Raw genomic sequence first — 15,333 nt, 5'->3', positions numbered from 1 at the left:
AAAGCCTTGTTTTAAACTCTTTCAGTCAATCAGTGCCCTCAACAAATACTCCGATAACAATCTACTACACAAAAGGAAAACACTGACTTTAAAAACCATCAATTCATGAAACTTCATTAAGCCAAAGCATGTACAAAAGGTAAAAGTCCATTTATTTTTTACACAACATAAGCCATTTTTCTTGAACTGATGAACCAACATGATGACAGAAGAAGAACATCAGATGTTTTGAGGAGACAGACTCTGGTGAGTTACTGACACTGATTCACATGTGTGCTGCACACATTATGATTTATTCAGATATCCTGGAGTGTATAGAAAATCAGATTCCTAGCTGCTCCTGGTTCTTCCAGAGCCAGGCGTGATAGTCGTTGAGCTTGTGGTCGTCTGGAGTGACCTGCAGGACACACACACACACACACTCACTCTCTCTCTGAGCCGCTGCACAAGAGCATAACTCAAGTAGTGTATGTTTGTACCTCTCTCCACTCCTCCACACAGAAGATACGGTACGAGTCGTTGCCATATTTGCCAATGCCATGGAGCTCGATGGGATACCGCCACGATTTACTCAGATACTCATCTGAAAAAGAAAAAGACGATGTCACACAATCATGAGACGTCCACTGATATATACTGTATATATAGTGTGTACACTACATGTAAGCACCAGTCTTTACACTGGCTGAAACTAACTGTTTATTCAAATCATTCAATTAACTTATGCAACTCAACTTCGAGAGTCAAATAAGAAGAATAACACAGCTGTAATACTCGACCTACTGAGGTCTTATGAAGTGAAACGACTGGTCTGTGCAAGAAACTAACCATTATTAACTCTTATCCTCGAGCTGGACTTATTTGCTTCTTAAGACCCAGACATAAACACAAGTGCGCATGCATGACCAAAAACAAAACTAGTTCAGACGGCTCATTTGTATTCGACATGATCTATAGCTGTTAATGCACAATTATCATTTTAGATTGACAAACGGTACTGTATACGATTCAGTGCAATCCACTGAGACGCTGTTCACACAGCAGCACTGGACCCAGCTGAGCAGCCTGTACCGACTAAAAGCTTGCCGATTTAAAGTTTGAAAATGATCAAATTCATATAAATCTAAATATTAGCATTATTTTAAAGTTTACTATAAAATAATTATATTTCTACTTAATACTCCTTTATTTTGAAATGTAATAGTATTATTAAGAATGTATTATTTAAATAAAATGCAAGAATATGACTTCTTAACAGGTTTTTCAGAGTCCCACTGTGTGCAGTGTGAGGACATCAGAGCTTCATATCTCTGCTCGGTGTGATGACACTCTTCTGTATTGCTCTACTGAAGACAGGAGTCACCCGTGAGTAGATGAACAGCACATGCTAGCTCAGAGTGAGGATGAACAGCACACGCTAGCTCAGAGTGAGGACGAACAGCACGCGTTAGCTCAGAGTGAGGACGAACAGCACGCGTTAGCTCAGAGTGAGGACGAACAGCACGCGTTAGCTCAGAGTGAGGATGAACAGCACACGCTAGCTCAGAGTGAGGATGAACAGCACACGCTAGCTCAGAGTGAGGATGAACAGCACACGCTAGCTCAGAGTGAGGATGAACAGCACACGCTAGCTCAGAGTGAGGATGAACAGCACACGCTAGCTCAGAGTGAGGATGAACAGCACTCGCTAGCTCAGAGTGAGGATGAACAGCACACGCTAGCTCAGAGTGAGGATGAACAGCACACGCTAGCTCAGAGTGAGGACGAACAGCACGCGTTAGCTCAGAGTGAGGACGAACAGCACGCGTTAGCTCAGAGTGAAGACGAAAAGCACTCGCTAGCTCAGAGTGAAGACGAACAGCACGCATTAGCTCAGACTGAGGACGAACAGAACGCGTTAGGTCAGAGTGAGGACGAACAGCACGCGTTAGCTCAGAGTGAGGACGAACAGCACTCGTTAGCTCAGAGTGAGGACGAACAGAACGCGTTAGCTCAGAGTGAAGACGAACAGCACGCGCTAGCTCAGAGTGAGGACGAACAGCAAACGCTAGCTCAGAGTGAGGACGAACAGCACACGCTAGCTCAGAGTGAAGACGAACAGCACCCGTTAGCTCAGAGTGAAGACGAACAGCACGCGCTAGCTCAGAGTGAGGATGAACAGCACACGTTAGCTCAGAGTGAGGATGAACAGCACACGCTAGCTCAGAGTGAGGATGAACAGCTCACGTTAGCTCAGACTGAGGATGAACAGCACGGGTTAGCTCAGAGTGAGGACGAACAGCACGCGTTAGCTCAGAGTGAGGATGAACAGCACACGCTAGCTCAGAGTGAAGACGAACAGCACGCGTTAGCTCAGAGTGAAGACGAACAGCACGCGTTAGCTCAGAGTGAAGACGAACAGCACGCGTTAGCTCAGAGTGAAGATGAAAAGAACACGCTAGCTCAGAGTGAAGATGAACAGCACACGTTAGCTCAGAGTGAAGATGAAAAGAACACGTTAGCTCAGAGTGAGGATGAACAGCACACGCTAGCTCAGAGTGAGGATGAACAGCACACGCTAGCTCAGAGTGAGGATGAACAGCACACGCTAGCTCAGAGTGAAGACGAACAGTACACGTTAGCTCAGAGTGAGGATGAACAGCACACGCTAGCTCAGAGTGAGGATGAACAGCACACGCTAGCTCAGAGTGAGGATGAACAGCACACGCTAGCTCAGAGTGAGGATGAACAGCACACGCTAGCTCAGAGTGAGGATGAACAGCACACGTTAGCTCAGATGGAGGCACGCACCGGAGAAGCGGATGAGTGTTTTGGCCCGGAGCGTGCTGAGACCCAGCGGCTGCAGCAGGACAGAAAGAGGTCTCCAGTCGCTCTCCCGCGTCACCTCTGCGCTCGGATAGCGCTCGAAGAACTGCCACAGCACCGGGATCGCCATCTTACCTGCAAACACACACACACACCTCAGGACTCCTACTGGCCAGCACTGTTTGCTTTAGGCATATTTTAGTTATAATCAACTAAATCTACAATAAATTTAGTTAACTAAAATCTAAGGGGTTTACTTAATGTAATGCATTTAAGCATTCATCTAAAACTCATTATATAGGTTTGACATAAAGGGTTTATCATGACAGACACTGATTTAACTGCACACAACATGCCTTTATATTAAACTTAAATAAAATCACTACTCATCATTTTCAATTAAATACCAATGGCTAATAAGGCATTCTTGATAAGGTCTTGTTTACCTTATTCTTCATTCTTTCAAGCGGATATAAAATAAACTGACATTACTCTTTATTACGGCTACTAAAGTGATTTAGTCAAGAGCAGTGAGTGATCTTCTGTCAGCTGCTGTCCCTTTAAGACCGGGGACACAGTCTGTTTATGTTCACATCAGACGGAGTCAAGAGTGTTTACGAGCAGAGTTTGTGGATGTGCTATGTACCGCTGGTCCTGTTGAGGAAGACCGTGGCCACCAGCAGCTTCCAGGGGTCGTGAAACAGCGTCTCCTGCACCAGGTTGAAGGGCGAGCGTGGTGGAGTCCACTTCCTGAAGGCCTTGCGCTTCGGGGCACTGAGAGCTGAGGAAGAAAGCTTTTAAACTTGTCTCCTTTGAGTTGAGTTGAGTTGAGCTGTAAATGTGCGTTCCTAATCAGACACGATGCATTATGACCACAGATCATATCTGGGTTTATCTGCAGAAATACTATCTGAACAAGCCCAGCTACAGCCACATCATTCCTTTAGCTCTGTTAGAGACTCAATCACCTACCCTCACTCTTTCCACTGAAGTATGGACTCGTTTTCCGTTTCTCTGCTAATGACCTCAATCCTAAAAACAGAAACACATCCATTTGCGTGTGTTAGGCACTAGATCATAGCTCATCCCTGCATGAATCCCAAACAAACAATCCTCACTGAACACCTGTCAATGCCTTGCTAGAGGACATTTAAAGGGACAGTGCATGCTTTACTGACCCTCGAGGCATCCTAGGTGTATAGGACTTTCTTCTTTCAGATGAATCCAGTCAGTTATATTAAAATGATCCTGGCTCTTCCAAGCTTTATAATGGCTGTGGATGGGTGTTTTCACAAAAGGAGCACAATAAAGTGCATCCATCCATAATAAAATGTGCCTCACACAGAGCCAGGATGTTTAATGATATAACTTCAATCAGGTTCGCCTGAAAGAAGACACTCATATTCACTTAGGATGCTCAAGAGTGAGTAAAACGTGGACTCATTTTCATTTTTAGGACTGAAGATACAGCTTCCAACAGTCCTGCACTGCATCTGAATGAGTAATTACTGAAGCTGAGAAACAAGTGCATCGTGGTCTTTTTCTACAGTGCAAATGTCTAAATCAAGATTAATTTCCTTGAGAAGCAAAATAACATGAGTGAAGTCGTTTTCTGACAAACTGAGCAAAAAAAGGCCAAAAACAAGCAGTGAGTGTGTTGTTGTGATGAGGGGGATCTCACTGTGCTCTCGTGACCACGTCTCTCTGTCTGCAGGCTCTGTGGTCAGCACTCTTCTCCTGCGTGGAGTCTGAGACATCTCTGTGTCCATCAGTGTCTGAGGAGCCCTGTCCTGCACTGGAAGATCTCTCCCTGAGGACTGAGACTGAGAGAAAGAGAGTACTTACATAAATAATACATATACTGTAATAAATAAATATTACAGTATTAATATTACATGTACTGTATTTATTTTATTTTATTTTTTTGTTATTTGTTGTTGTCTTTTACTTGTTTCTCGTTTGAAGAAAAAAAGGAGAAAGTATACATATACTTAATTATTTTACGAATCTGTTTTTGTTTTATGTATAATATAATTGTTTATTCCTTATTCATGTAATGTACAATGCTTTGGCAATACTGTGCAAGTCATGCCAATAAAGCTCATTTGAAAATTTGAATTTGAGAAAGAGAGAGAGAGGGACAGAGAGAGAGAGAGAGAGAGAGAGAGAGAGAGAGAGAGAGAGAGAGAGAGAGAGCAGCTCAAACACTGAACACACCACAGCTCTTCTGACTCCTCATTACTGGGCTGCTACAGGCTGTTGTTAGGGTGTTACTAGGCTGTTGTTTGGGTGTCACTAGGCTGTTGTTTGGGTGTTACTAGGCTGTTGTCGGGGCGTTTCTAGGGCAGCGATTTCCAGTCTTCGTGACTTAAAGGTCTCTCACAACATTATACTGGCAGAAATTTTCTCGGATAATTCTACTGAGATTAAAACAATGCTGCCTGTTTTCTGAAAAGAAATTCGATATACTAAAAATCCACAACTGATTTGGTGGTTTTCCTAGACTCAACATACTTCTCGATGTCTCTGTGTTTCTGTATCACATGAAGCCCGTGTTTTAGTCGGTGCTGTCTCGGTCTCCTCCTAATGCGATCGGACTGGATCACATCTTGACAGATAAACCACGCACCTGCTGCTGTCCTCCGAGTGCCTCATTCTCCCCGGGATCAGATCACTGACCTGCACTCCTCACGGGCTCTGCTCTGACTCTGACCGTACACACCAGAAGCGGAAGCTCAGAGGCTTCCGCTCTATCGACACCTAGCGCCTCGGAGGATAATACCGCTGCTTATGTTCTTTTTTTTTTTTTCTTTTTTTAGAACGAATTCATAATGAAAATATAAAACATGCGAAAATTCATGCATTGTGTTACGAAAATAAAGAATATAATACCAATGTTTTCTTAGAACATTTTGCTTTTAAGATATAACTGTGTTAAAATGAATTCACACTCACAGGACTCTGAGGTGCACTTCAGAATTAAACCCTTGTAGATTTACGGGACATTTCTGTATTTTTAAAGGTCAGACATATGTGTAATAAACCATTTATGGAATACTGAATCCTGTTTCTCCGGTAATATTGTCAGCAATTCTGAATCCAAGTAAATTGGGCCTCTTCTTGTAAAACATTGGCTATAATTAAAATACCTACATGTTGTTGTTGTTTTTTTCTTTCTTTTTTAGAGATGTCCTGGGCCTGAGGTGTCCACAGCTCAAACAGCAAAACCTGGTTATTTTAGGCAATTTGGAAATCCTGTGCAGAACGTGTCCCTGGGAAATGGACATCTGGTCACCTTACTGAAGATCTCCTTCGGATGACCTTTAAGTGCCCAATATCACACAGATCAGAGAAGCACCTGGACATCACAGCTACATGCAGTTAAAACCTCTGTTAAACCAGTTGTTTTATTCTAAAAGCACACACTGAAGTAGTAAAAGAAATGTACTGTTGTACACTCATTTTAATAATGATAAGTCTGCCCCCAAATGATAGTGGAGTAAAGTACACCAAAGTCTTTCCTCAGATGATGTAGAAGTGAGGAACTCAGCACTGTGAAGATCTTTGAGTCACTGTGACCCATGACCCCAGGCATATCCCTTTTTAGGGCTTATTTTAAAAGGACAGTTGGGTCATTCTCACGAAACAGTTGAAACGCCATGTCACTAGTGATTTTAGATATTAAAAATGCAATTTAGTAATATATTAAAAACACCATAATAAAGACAATACTGTTCTCCACCTTGCACAAAGAGTAATTTCAACATAGGAATTAATTATTTTTGCATTTTATTGCATTTTCTGCTGAAATTCTCATTACCGCAATGCGTCCAGCTGTATCTTAACTTATGTTATGTTGTAATTTAAACAAATTACAATTAAAATATTCTGAAAAAAGTAAATGGATATTCTTCTATAATTTTTCACATGACAGAAAAATGACAGACTGAATATTCATGTATAATAATAATGATACAATAGTGGAAATATAAAGTGTCCATGACTAATGTTCTCATCCTCCGCAATATTTTTTGAGGGTCATTTACGCACACAATTTTTTAAAATATAAATCTTGATTTTAAATTAAGCAACACATGAGGCAGAACCTTCGAAATACCAACAAGGTAGGCAGATATCTTCATATTGTTCCAGTTAAAAGTGTAAAACTCTCTTGTCAGAACGTCTACACGACAAATTGATTATCATCACCGAAACGGGTAGTTTTCCACATTTAGAAAAATATTAGATTACAAATTTTCTATGAAAATATACTTCATTAATGACTGATTATATACACAGAGTAAAAATTTAGCTAAATCATCATGGCTTCTCTGTTGTTAACAAAACATGCTAGGACACCTCATCCTCCGCAACACCATTTTCACTCACCGCAACAATTTAAGGCCAGTTGCGGTAGAGAGAACCTATTTTTCGGTAATGAGAATTTAATCATACAGACTATTGTTAAATATATATAATGAGTTATTAAATTAAATATTATTTAATAACAAAACAAAAAAGCTTAAGCAAAGGCTAGGGTGACCAATTTCAGACAAAACGTTTATACCAACCCACCAAACCCCAGGAAGGAGAGAGACATTGTGGGTTAGAGGTTACAGCAGGAGTAGTTATCAAAAATGGTTGGGAAGCCAACACAAATGTTGGTGCATCTATCATTATGAGGACTTTCTATAAGTGTAATGATTTTTATACTGAGCAACATAACTTTGTGTGTGTGTGTGTGTGTGTGCACCTTGGATGGGTTAAATGCAGAGCACAAATTCTGAGTATGGGTCACCATACTTGGCTGAATGTCATATTAGAATAATTTCTAAAGGATCATTTGACACTGAAACCTGGAGTAATGGTGCTGAAAATTCAGCTTTGTCACCACAGAAATAAAATTCTGGTTTAAAGTATATTAAAAAGATAACAATCACTTTATCATAATATTACTGTTTTTACTGTAGTTCTGATCAAATAAATGCAGCCTTGATGAGCAGAAGAGGCTTTAAAAACTTTTTTTATTTTTTATTATTGATGCTAAACTTTTGAATGGCAGTGTATTTAAATATGAAAGAATGCAGCAGTTTTAAATTCTAATTCAAAAACAATTATTATAGAATGGTTAGGGTTAAATTGAATGAGAACATCTTTAAGGAAAAAAGAAAAATATATTGTGAACCATCTTTTTAGGAATGAGCGATTTTGGAAAAACTTTAGGTTCACACTTGGGTATACTCTTTACCAGAACCAACTCTTTCAGTAGAAAGAAAAAAATCCACTTGAGTTATCAAAGACTACATTCCCACTGTCAGTGACTATTAATAAATAGTTATTACATAATTATATGATTATTACATAAAATATAAAATGAAATAAGAAACATTATTTTGTAATGTATTGTGAATAATTTTTTAATAATGAAACTAAAATTACAAAACTAATATTAGTCTTCTTTGTTTTCTTACATTACACTATTAAGTATTTATTTTTGTGGAAAACCACAGGGTGCCCTTTAAACTGCTTCTCATAAAACTTATTCATAAAGCAGCTGTGACAGAATTTTACTAAGGAATGGGGAGAAATCTTAAGCTAAGAAGAAGAGTGAGGATGACCTTTTTGGTATGGATGATGTCAGCATGATTACTAACTACACCCACAGTGATTGGCTGATAAGGGACGGGTCTCTGTCAGTTGTTTTATAATAGAAATATTGTAGAATGAGATATCATGTTGCCATAATCAAATAAAGATTTCAAAATAAAAATGTTGCAATATTCAAATAAAGTTTGAACTAGAGTGTCACTAATTAAACAAGCATATGTTCAGCTAATTGTCAGCCTCTACATGTCTGCATCTTATAAATAATTGTTATATGTATAAGCAGCCTTTTAAATAACAGACTAGAATTATTATGGCTGATATGACAGTAAGATTTAGTATAAAGGTAAAATAAATCCAAACTGGATTGCTGTGGAAACAGCCATTTTAGGATTGTTTAGGATTTGGTCTTTGTGATTTAGGTGTCCTCTTGACTACCACTAACTTTTCACAGATTTAAGAGCTGATTTTTTACATAAAAACACTTCATGAAATACTCGAAGAAGAGTCGAAGAGTCCTAAAGATGTGGAGTTAGGAGCAACATTTAGTTTCACTTAAAATATTTTGTGAAAATGGCCCCTGGTGTTTATACCCTATGTTATCTAGTTATGAAGCACTGCAGAATAATTTATGCCAATATTATCTAATTTATTTTCTACATTAAATATTATTTGTTTGACTATACCACATACTTAATATGCCTATTATCATTACCGAAATCATGAACCTCATTTTCGTAACCTATGTATCATTACCGCAACATGTGTTCTTTTAAGATTTATTTAAGAAATTGAAAAATAGTAGTCTGCTTTTAAATGTATGTGCAGAATCTATACATTATGTTCTTTCAGGTTTGCAACATCATTTTGAAAATATTTCAGTTTTTACTGAAAAAAAAAATAAAAAAATTGGCTGCAAAATGCAGAAGGTGTTGCGGTAATGAGATAAATAATTGAAAATCACATAAAAATGTTATTATAAAAATATATTTTATTCCAGAGTTTCAAGTAACTGTGCATGACTGTTAATAAACCATTTTTAAAAATGTGAAAATGTATTATTTTTCCCTACATCACTGGACTTTTCAGAGTGTTACGGTAATGAGATTTTTAAGGACGTTTTGGAAAATATGTTCAAAAAGTTGTTAAATTGTCAGTAAAACTTTTTTAAATTTATGGTCACTGACACTTCAGACCCGGCTCTTAATGCTTAAAAAGAAAATTTGTTGATACAAACATTTTTTTAAATGACATATATGAAATCTTTGAAACTACGATTTCGTGAGAATCACCCAGTTAGTGAGCGCAATCAGGCATCGTTTACTATCCTGAAGTCTCATAATAATCTCTCATAGCCTCTGCTGTAAACATATGCACTGTATATTGCTCCTGCACTGTGTGAGTCTGAGGATCATCAGCAGTCAGTCAGAGATCAGGGGAGATGCTCCAGCGTGATGATGAGCTTCAGCTGTGCTGGGGCCTTACACTGGATTTACTGACTGATTGGCTTTATTTTCTTCATCTCTCATGTGACATGCTCCATGTTGTCCTAATGTATATCTTTGGTATGAAACATCACACTCTTTCCTCACTCAGAACTGTACATAAGTCCTGAGGACTCTGACCCTGCATAAAGTTGTGAGCTAGTCTGTTTACATCAGCTGGAGTCTCTGAGCGCTGGGTTATTTCTGTTAGCTGCTGATGATTGTGTGATACCTGACCTGTGTATCCACCTCATGTGTGTCCTGAGAACTCAGAGCTGTGAATGATGAGCTTATGAAGTCCTGCAGCACACTGTGACTAATGTTTTAATAAGGAGCAGATGTTTCAAACACCCAGATCAAACCTGACAGAAATCAGAACGTCTTGTGAAATCTGTTCTCCTAACTGAGCTTCCTTTAGCATGCGCTGGATAGAAACTGAACACGATAAACACACTGGCACAGTTTGAGAGGAGAGTGAACTATAACATGAAGGCAGATCTGAACTGAGAGCTGATGGACTTCTGTTAACGGGCCAGCGCTCTCCATCTCTGTTTCACTGGTGTGTGTGATTCTGACCCACTCTGAATCTGAGGCATTCTCATCACAGTTTTCCCTTCTTGTGAATGTTAGATACTCAAAGCAGACATTCGCATCCAAAGCATTTTATTGTACAACATTATAATCATCTATATGCTCTTAATCAACAGAACAAAAATAAACCATAAACTCATGTACAGGTCTAGTCATGCAAGGATTAGAAAAATATCCCGGCTCTGTTTGGTGCAGGAGATGTTTCTTCTCTCATGCATTAGTGAAGTGTTTGGCACCTGGAGCAGCACAGCTGTGTGCCAGACCAGACCTGTGGAGCAGGGGCCGAGACACCAAAACCAGAAACACCCTCTTGCTGGAACGAAACGAGACACGTAAAAGAGAACGCTAAAACTAAACGTTGCCAAGTAAGACATGTTAACCCAATCCTTACCCCTAAACCTACACATACGGAAATTAACCATGGTTTTATTGTAGTAAAAAAAATGTAGTAACCATGTTTTTTTAACCAGTATTGTGATTACTGTTTGTGTAACCACAGTTTTACTACAAATACCACGTTATGAATCAAAACCATCTGGTTAGTCCACCATGGCTGAATTTTAGTAAACATAGGTTTTCGGTTTTATTTGTGGTAAAAACATGGTTAATTTTCATAAGGGCAACTCTACCCATAATTTATTCCTACCTAAAATCAGTGGGAAATGGTATCTGATTAACAAGGGTGTAGAAGTGCCTGACCCTGATCATAAGCTGAAACTGAGAGACGTTCTCCATCGTTTCTGATTGGTCGATTGAAATGTTGTTACAGGAACTGATGGAGACGGATGTCACAGTGAACACTTACTTGTCCGTTTTGACAGCTCGGACAGTTCAGCGAGCTCTGCTGCCATCACTCGTCCTCCAGCTGGAGGCGTTTGCCGGGGTGCTGGCGCTTCTCCTGGCCGCTGCTTCTGTCCAGGAGCTCCAGCAGGACGCTGGCTGGATCACAGTCCTCACACAGTCTCTTCCCGGGGTGCTGGCGCTTGTGGAGCTGGCTCTGCTCGCTGGGCTCCTCCAGCATCAGACGCTTCCCGGGGTGCTGCCTCCTCAGCCGGACGCTGTCCTCCTCTCGTTTACCGGGATGCTGTCTCTTCTCCAGCCACGCCGTCTGCTCTCCTGGAGAAACATCAGGACTTCAGCTCTGGGAACATTAACTCTGGAGAAGTCAACACAAGCATTTCTACAGAGTATAACTGGTTTCTTTTGAAACTTTGTGCTTGTTCTGATGGTAAATCTTACACAGTGTGTATTTTATTGTCCATTTGTTACATGCAGAGAAGGTTACAGTGTAATTATACATTCAAGTGCTGAGTAATATTATTTAACTATACTGTATGTAATTACTGTATGATTAGGATTATAATTTGCATGTAATAATGCATAGTTAATTGTTATTATAATAGTACACAAAACACACACACAATTTGAATAGTGACTGAATGAATATGTGATATTGTGAGAATAAACAATGAATCCGTTAAAAGATGTCTCGTGTGTCAGTAGTTGTAGTAGATGTGTTCAGCTGTGAGCAGACACCGTTGGCGTAGTTCTGGTCCTCCATCTGTGAGAGCATGGAGCCGAGCAGCTGGAGCAGCTCATCCAGAGACGGGTCACTCTCACCCGGCAGGGTCTGAGTCTGGACCCCGGGCGACACACACACCGTCAGAGAGGCCAAGAGGATCACACACACCGCCCTCATCACAAGCTCTGTCCTGCTGATGACACACAGCACCTGACACATGTGACAAGAGACTGTACACACACACACACACACACACACACACACACACAACACCAGTCTGCTCAGGACTCGGGTCAGAGAATGAGCACTGCATTTACACTCTAATTATACATTCAAATACTGAGCAATATTAATGAACTACATGTACTTACTATATGGTTAGGCTTAGGATTCAGGATAACTTGCATGTAAGTATGCATCATTTATAGTTATTATAATAGTAAGTACCTGTAGCATGAGTAACAAGTGTTGTGATGTGTTCTCACCTGCGGTGCGCAGCTGCTTTACCTGGAGTCTGATGATGCTCGGTGGACGCGTCTGTTAGTGGACTGAAGCGTCGAAGTCGCGCGGATACTTTATATAGGCGCTCCTCGCCCCCCCGCGCGACCCTCTGACGTCATGCGGCGGAACTCAAGACTTTGATGTGAGGTTTTGTCCTGTAGGGGGCAGTGTGCTGCAGAGACACGGTCTGTTCATTCAGAAAACTGACACACACCAACACACAACGGCATAGAAATGTCTTTCTTTAGACCAATGAGAGCTTTTTTTGTCACTTGTATTTATTTGGAAAGGGACTAATGTTTAACATAATTGTTTTCCTTTAGTGCATCGCAAATTTATTTCCTCCGCGGTCACCATTATCACATTTTCGTAATAAAATAAATAACACAACAAATTGATTGATAATACATAAAATATAACGTTTAAAAATGTAAATAGTCTCAACAGAGACTTATAATAATTTATAATCGTTTATCATCATTTTATTTTTCAATTTCATCAAATAATCATTTATAATAATCGTGATAACCATTTCATCGATTCATTTATTGATTAGAGAGTTATATTATATGTCTTTTATGCTATATTTCTAATAAACTCTGCTCTATTTTAATCATCAGCACTTCATCTCCAGCTCCTGCTCTTCGCTGGCTTTTCTTCAGTCCACTTCCTGGTTGATAGAGGACTGTTAATACAGTTTTGGGAATCAGACAGGACTCGCTGTACTCTGCTGAGACAAAACTGCTCATTTCTGACAGGATCCAGCGTCCCGGACTGGATCTTAGCATGATCTAACAAGTGACATATTAAAATATTGCCATATACTTAAAGGTTTCATACTGTTTCATAAATGTATTGTTGATATATTAGCAGCATGTTTGATATGTTTTCAGTTTTTCTCAGATGACATGAGTTGCTAGATACTGTACTCTGCAGTATATGAGCGAAACACTGCTCTGGATATTGGTCACCACTGTTGGGGAGAAACTAATTACATGTAACTAAATTACATTATTTAATTATAAAATAAATGTAACTGTAAACTTACAATTACTTAGAAAAAAGAAGCGTAATTAAATTAAAGTTACTAATGAAACTGTCAACAATCACGAAGGTGCTTACATCAGATTTAACTGACTGCTCTAAAATATGTGTCACCAAAAATGGCCATAATACTAGAGTTTCTTGAACGTGGAGTGTGTTAGTAACACACTCTTAGTGATGGACGTGTTTGTGTCTCTTAGCTGGTTTTGCTAGTTTACATGACATTTAGTCTGAGCTGAGTGTTGCATCGCTTTCTTGCTTTTAAAGACGTCCCGAAGAAGCCCTAATCTTCTTTCAGAGTTACAATGAGGAATATAATGGGCCAGGAACTGACGGGCGACCGAAGTCTCATTCCTAAAGCAAACATCATTCTGCTGGATGTTCTTCCTCTAAGCCTCGCTGAATTCATCTCCACAAACTCTCATACGGTCGCCAGCTGATGGGAGAAGGGCAGCGAGGGAATCACCGTGTAATGGAATAAATCAGGCCTCTTAATGCGCTGTCACGTCCAATACTTCAGCTGTCAATACCAATCTTTTCATATGAACAGTGGGAAAAAGAAGAGGAATTAATTGGTTTACATTTAGGCGGACTTCCTGAGCATGAGATGACATGAAACAACGAAATCAGTCTGATGTCTGTTTCCCTCACCGAATGAATGAAACAATAAACCGTGAAACATGCTCATAATTAGAAACATCTGCGATCTGTTCACACGATTTGGAGACGGAGAGCCGTCGAACTAACGGTCAATGTTTGTCTGAAAAAAAACTTTTTGTTCAGACATAATGATCAGTGTATGTTTAGTTTTTTTCTTTGGCCATTTCATTGCTTCATCTTACTAGTGAAGATAACTTGTGGATGGAGAAGCTGATGCTCTAGTTTGTTGTGGAAGTGTGTGTGCATGTACACATCCTTTGGCAAAAAGATATGAGTGTCTAGTAAACATGGAAAATGTTTATTTTTTCCTCATCTATTGATTTTGCAGTGTTCCAAAATCACTGCGATGCAAAGAGTTCCTGATGTCTTTCAATGGTTTGGAAAGAAGATGTATCCTTGATTAACACTTGAATCTAAATGCTATTGTTGTTCATTGTGGAGCATCAAATGGTTATTTAGAAAGATTCTCTAATAGAAAGTACATCTGGGGGTCTAGAGATGAATACACAACATTATGTATTGGTCAGAAATTGCACATTTTATTTAAACGTCCCGTTTTTCATGCTTTTTTGAAGCTTTGATTGTGTTTACAGTGTGCAGTATAACGTGTTCATGTTTTGCGTGTAAAAAAACACAGTATTTTTCACATAATTCACCTATCTGTATACCGCTGTTTTCACTGTAACAAAAACGGGCTGATGACTTCCTTGTTCTATGAAGTCCCTCCTTCAGAAAAACGTAACGAGTTCTGATTGGGCCAGCGGTTCCTGTGTTGTGATTGGACAGCAGCTGAGCGTGCGCTGCCCTCCTGCTAACGTGATTGGGCTAGAACACACGTGCTGGAGATGTATTTATATTCACAGGAGCGTTTTTACTGACGAGATGCGCATGAAAATCACATTTGTTTTTTGCACAGCCCTAACATCTAGTTAACAAAGCTAAACAGTGTTGCCCTTTGTGTAATAAGTTACAGAAACTGTTAAATGCACCAACTTAAATAATAAAATACACTTACCGGTTGTGGTCCATAAACAACACCTTCTCCAGACAAAGAGGGAACTGCTCCATCTTTCAGGAATAATCTTTGTGTGAATCCAGCATTAAACTGATTGAGATTGAGGA

The 15,333-nt window shown here is 39.6% G+C and overlaps 2 protein-coding genes across 7 annotated transcripts; both read right to left on the bottom strand.

Annotated features, from left to right (window-relative positions):
* Positions 1 to 131: 131 nt before the first annotated feature.
* mbd4 (methyl-CpG binding domain protein 4) lies at positions 132 to 5,553 on the bottom strand. 4 transcript variants are annotated; one of them, XM_052562969.1, is made up of 7 exons: positions 5,435 to 5,553; positions 4,487 to 4,628; positions 3,778 to 3,837; positions 3,452 to 3,586; positions 2,791 to 2,940; positions 480 to 583; positions 132 to 397 (listed from the first exon to the last, which is right to left on the bottom strand). In XM_052562969.1, exons 2-7 carry the CDS (start codon positions 4,572 to 4,574, stop codon positions 323 to 325), a joined length of 612 nt encoding a protein of 203 aa, XP_052418929.1. In that variant the 5' UTR covers positions 4,575 to 4,628; positions 5,435 to 5,553; the 3' UTR covers positions 132 to 322. The 4 variants fall into 4 exon arrangements, with proteins under 4 accessions (XP_052418929.1, XP_052418931.1, XP_052418930.1 ...); XM_052562971.1 differs by having other exon boundaries at positions 4,487 to 4,622; XM_052562970.1 differs by having other exon boundaries at positions 4,487 to 4,622; positions 5,320 to 5,485.
* Positions 5,554 to 10,514: 4,961 nt separating this feature from the next.
* LOC127963209 (pro-thyrotropin-releasing hormone-like) lies at positions 10,515 to 12,565 on the bottom strand. Of its 3 annotated transcripts, none has more exons than XM_052562979.1 (4): positions 12,492 to 12,565; positions 12,021 to 12,236; positions 11,290 to 11,600; positions 10,515 to 10,797 (listed from the first exon to the last, which is right to left on the bottom strand). In XM_052562979.1, exons 2-3 carry the CDS (start codon positions 12,223 to 12,225, stop codon positions 11,335 to 11,337), a joined length of 471 nt encoding a protein of 156 aa, XP_052418939.1. In that variant the 5' UTR covers positions 12,226 to 12,236; positions 12,492 to 12,565; the 3' UTR covers positions 10,515 to 10,797; positions 11,290 to 11,334. The 3 variants fall into 3 exon arrangements, with proteins under 3 accessions (XP_052418939.1, XP_052418940.1, XP_052418941.1); XM_052562980.1 differs by having other exon boundaries at positions 12,021 to 12,199; positions 12,492 to 12,550; XM_052562981.1 differs by having other exon boundaries at positions 12,021 to 12,196; positions 12,492 to 12,538.
* Between the last annotated feature and the right edge of the window lie 2,768 nt (positions 12,566 to 15,333).

Source organism: Carassius gibelio, chromosome B8 (assembly GCF_023724105.1).
Source record: "Carassius gibelio isolate Cgi1373 ecotype wild population from Czech Republic chromosome B8, carGib1.2-hapl.c, whole genome shotgun sequence".
NCBI lineage: Eukaryota > Metazoa > Chordata > Actinopteri > Cypriniformes > Cyprinidae > Carassius > Carassius gibelio.
The sequence above is the reverse complement of the archived record's forward strand: the minus strand, read 5'-3'. Positions and strand labels throughout refer to the sequence as shown.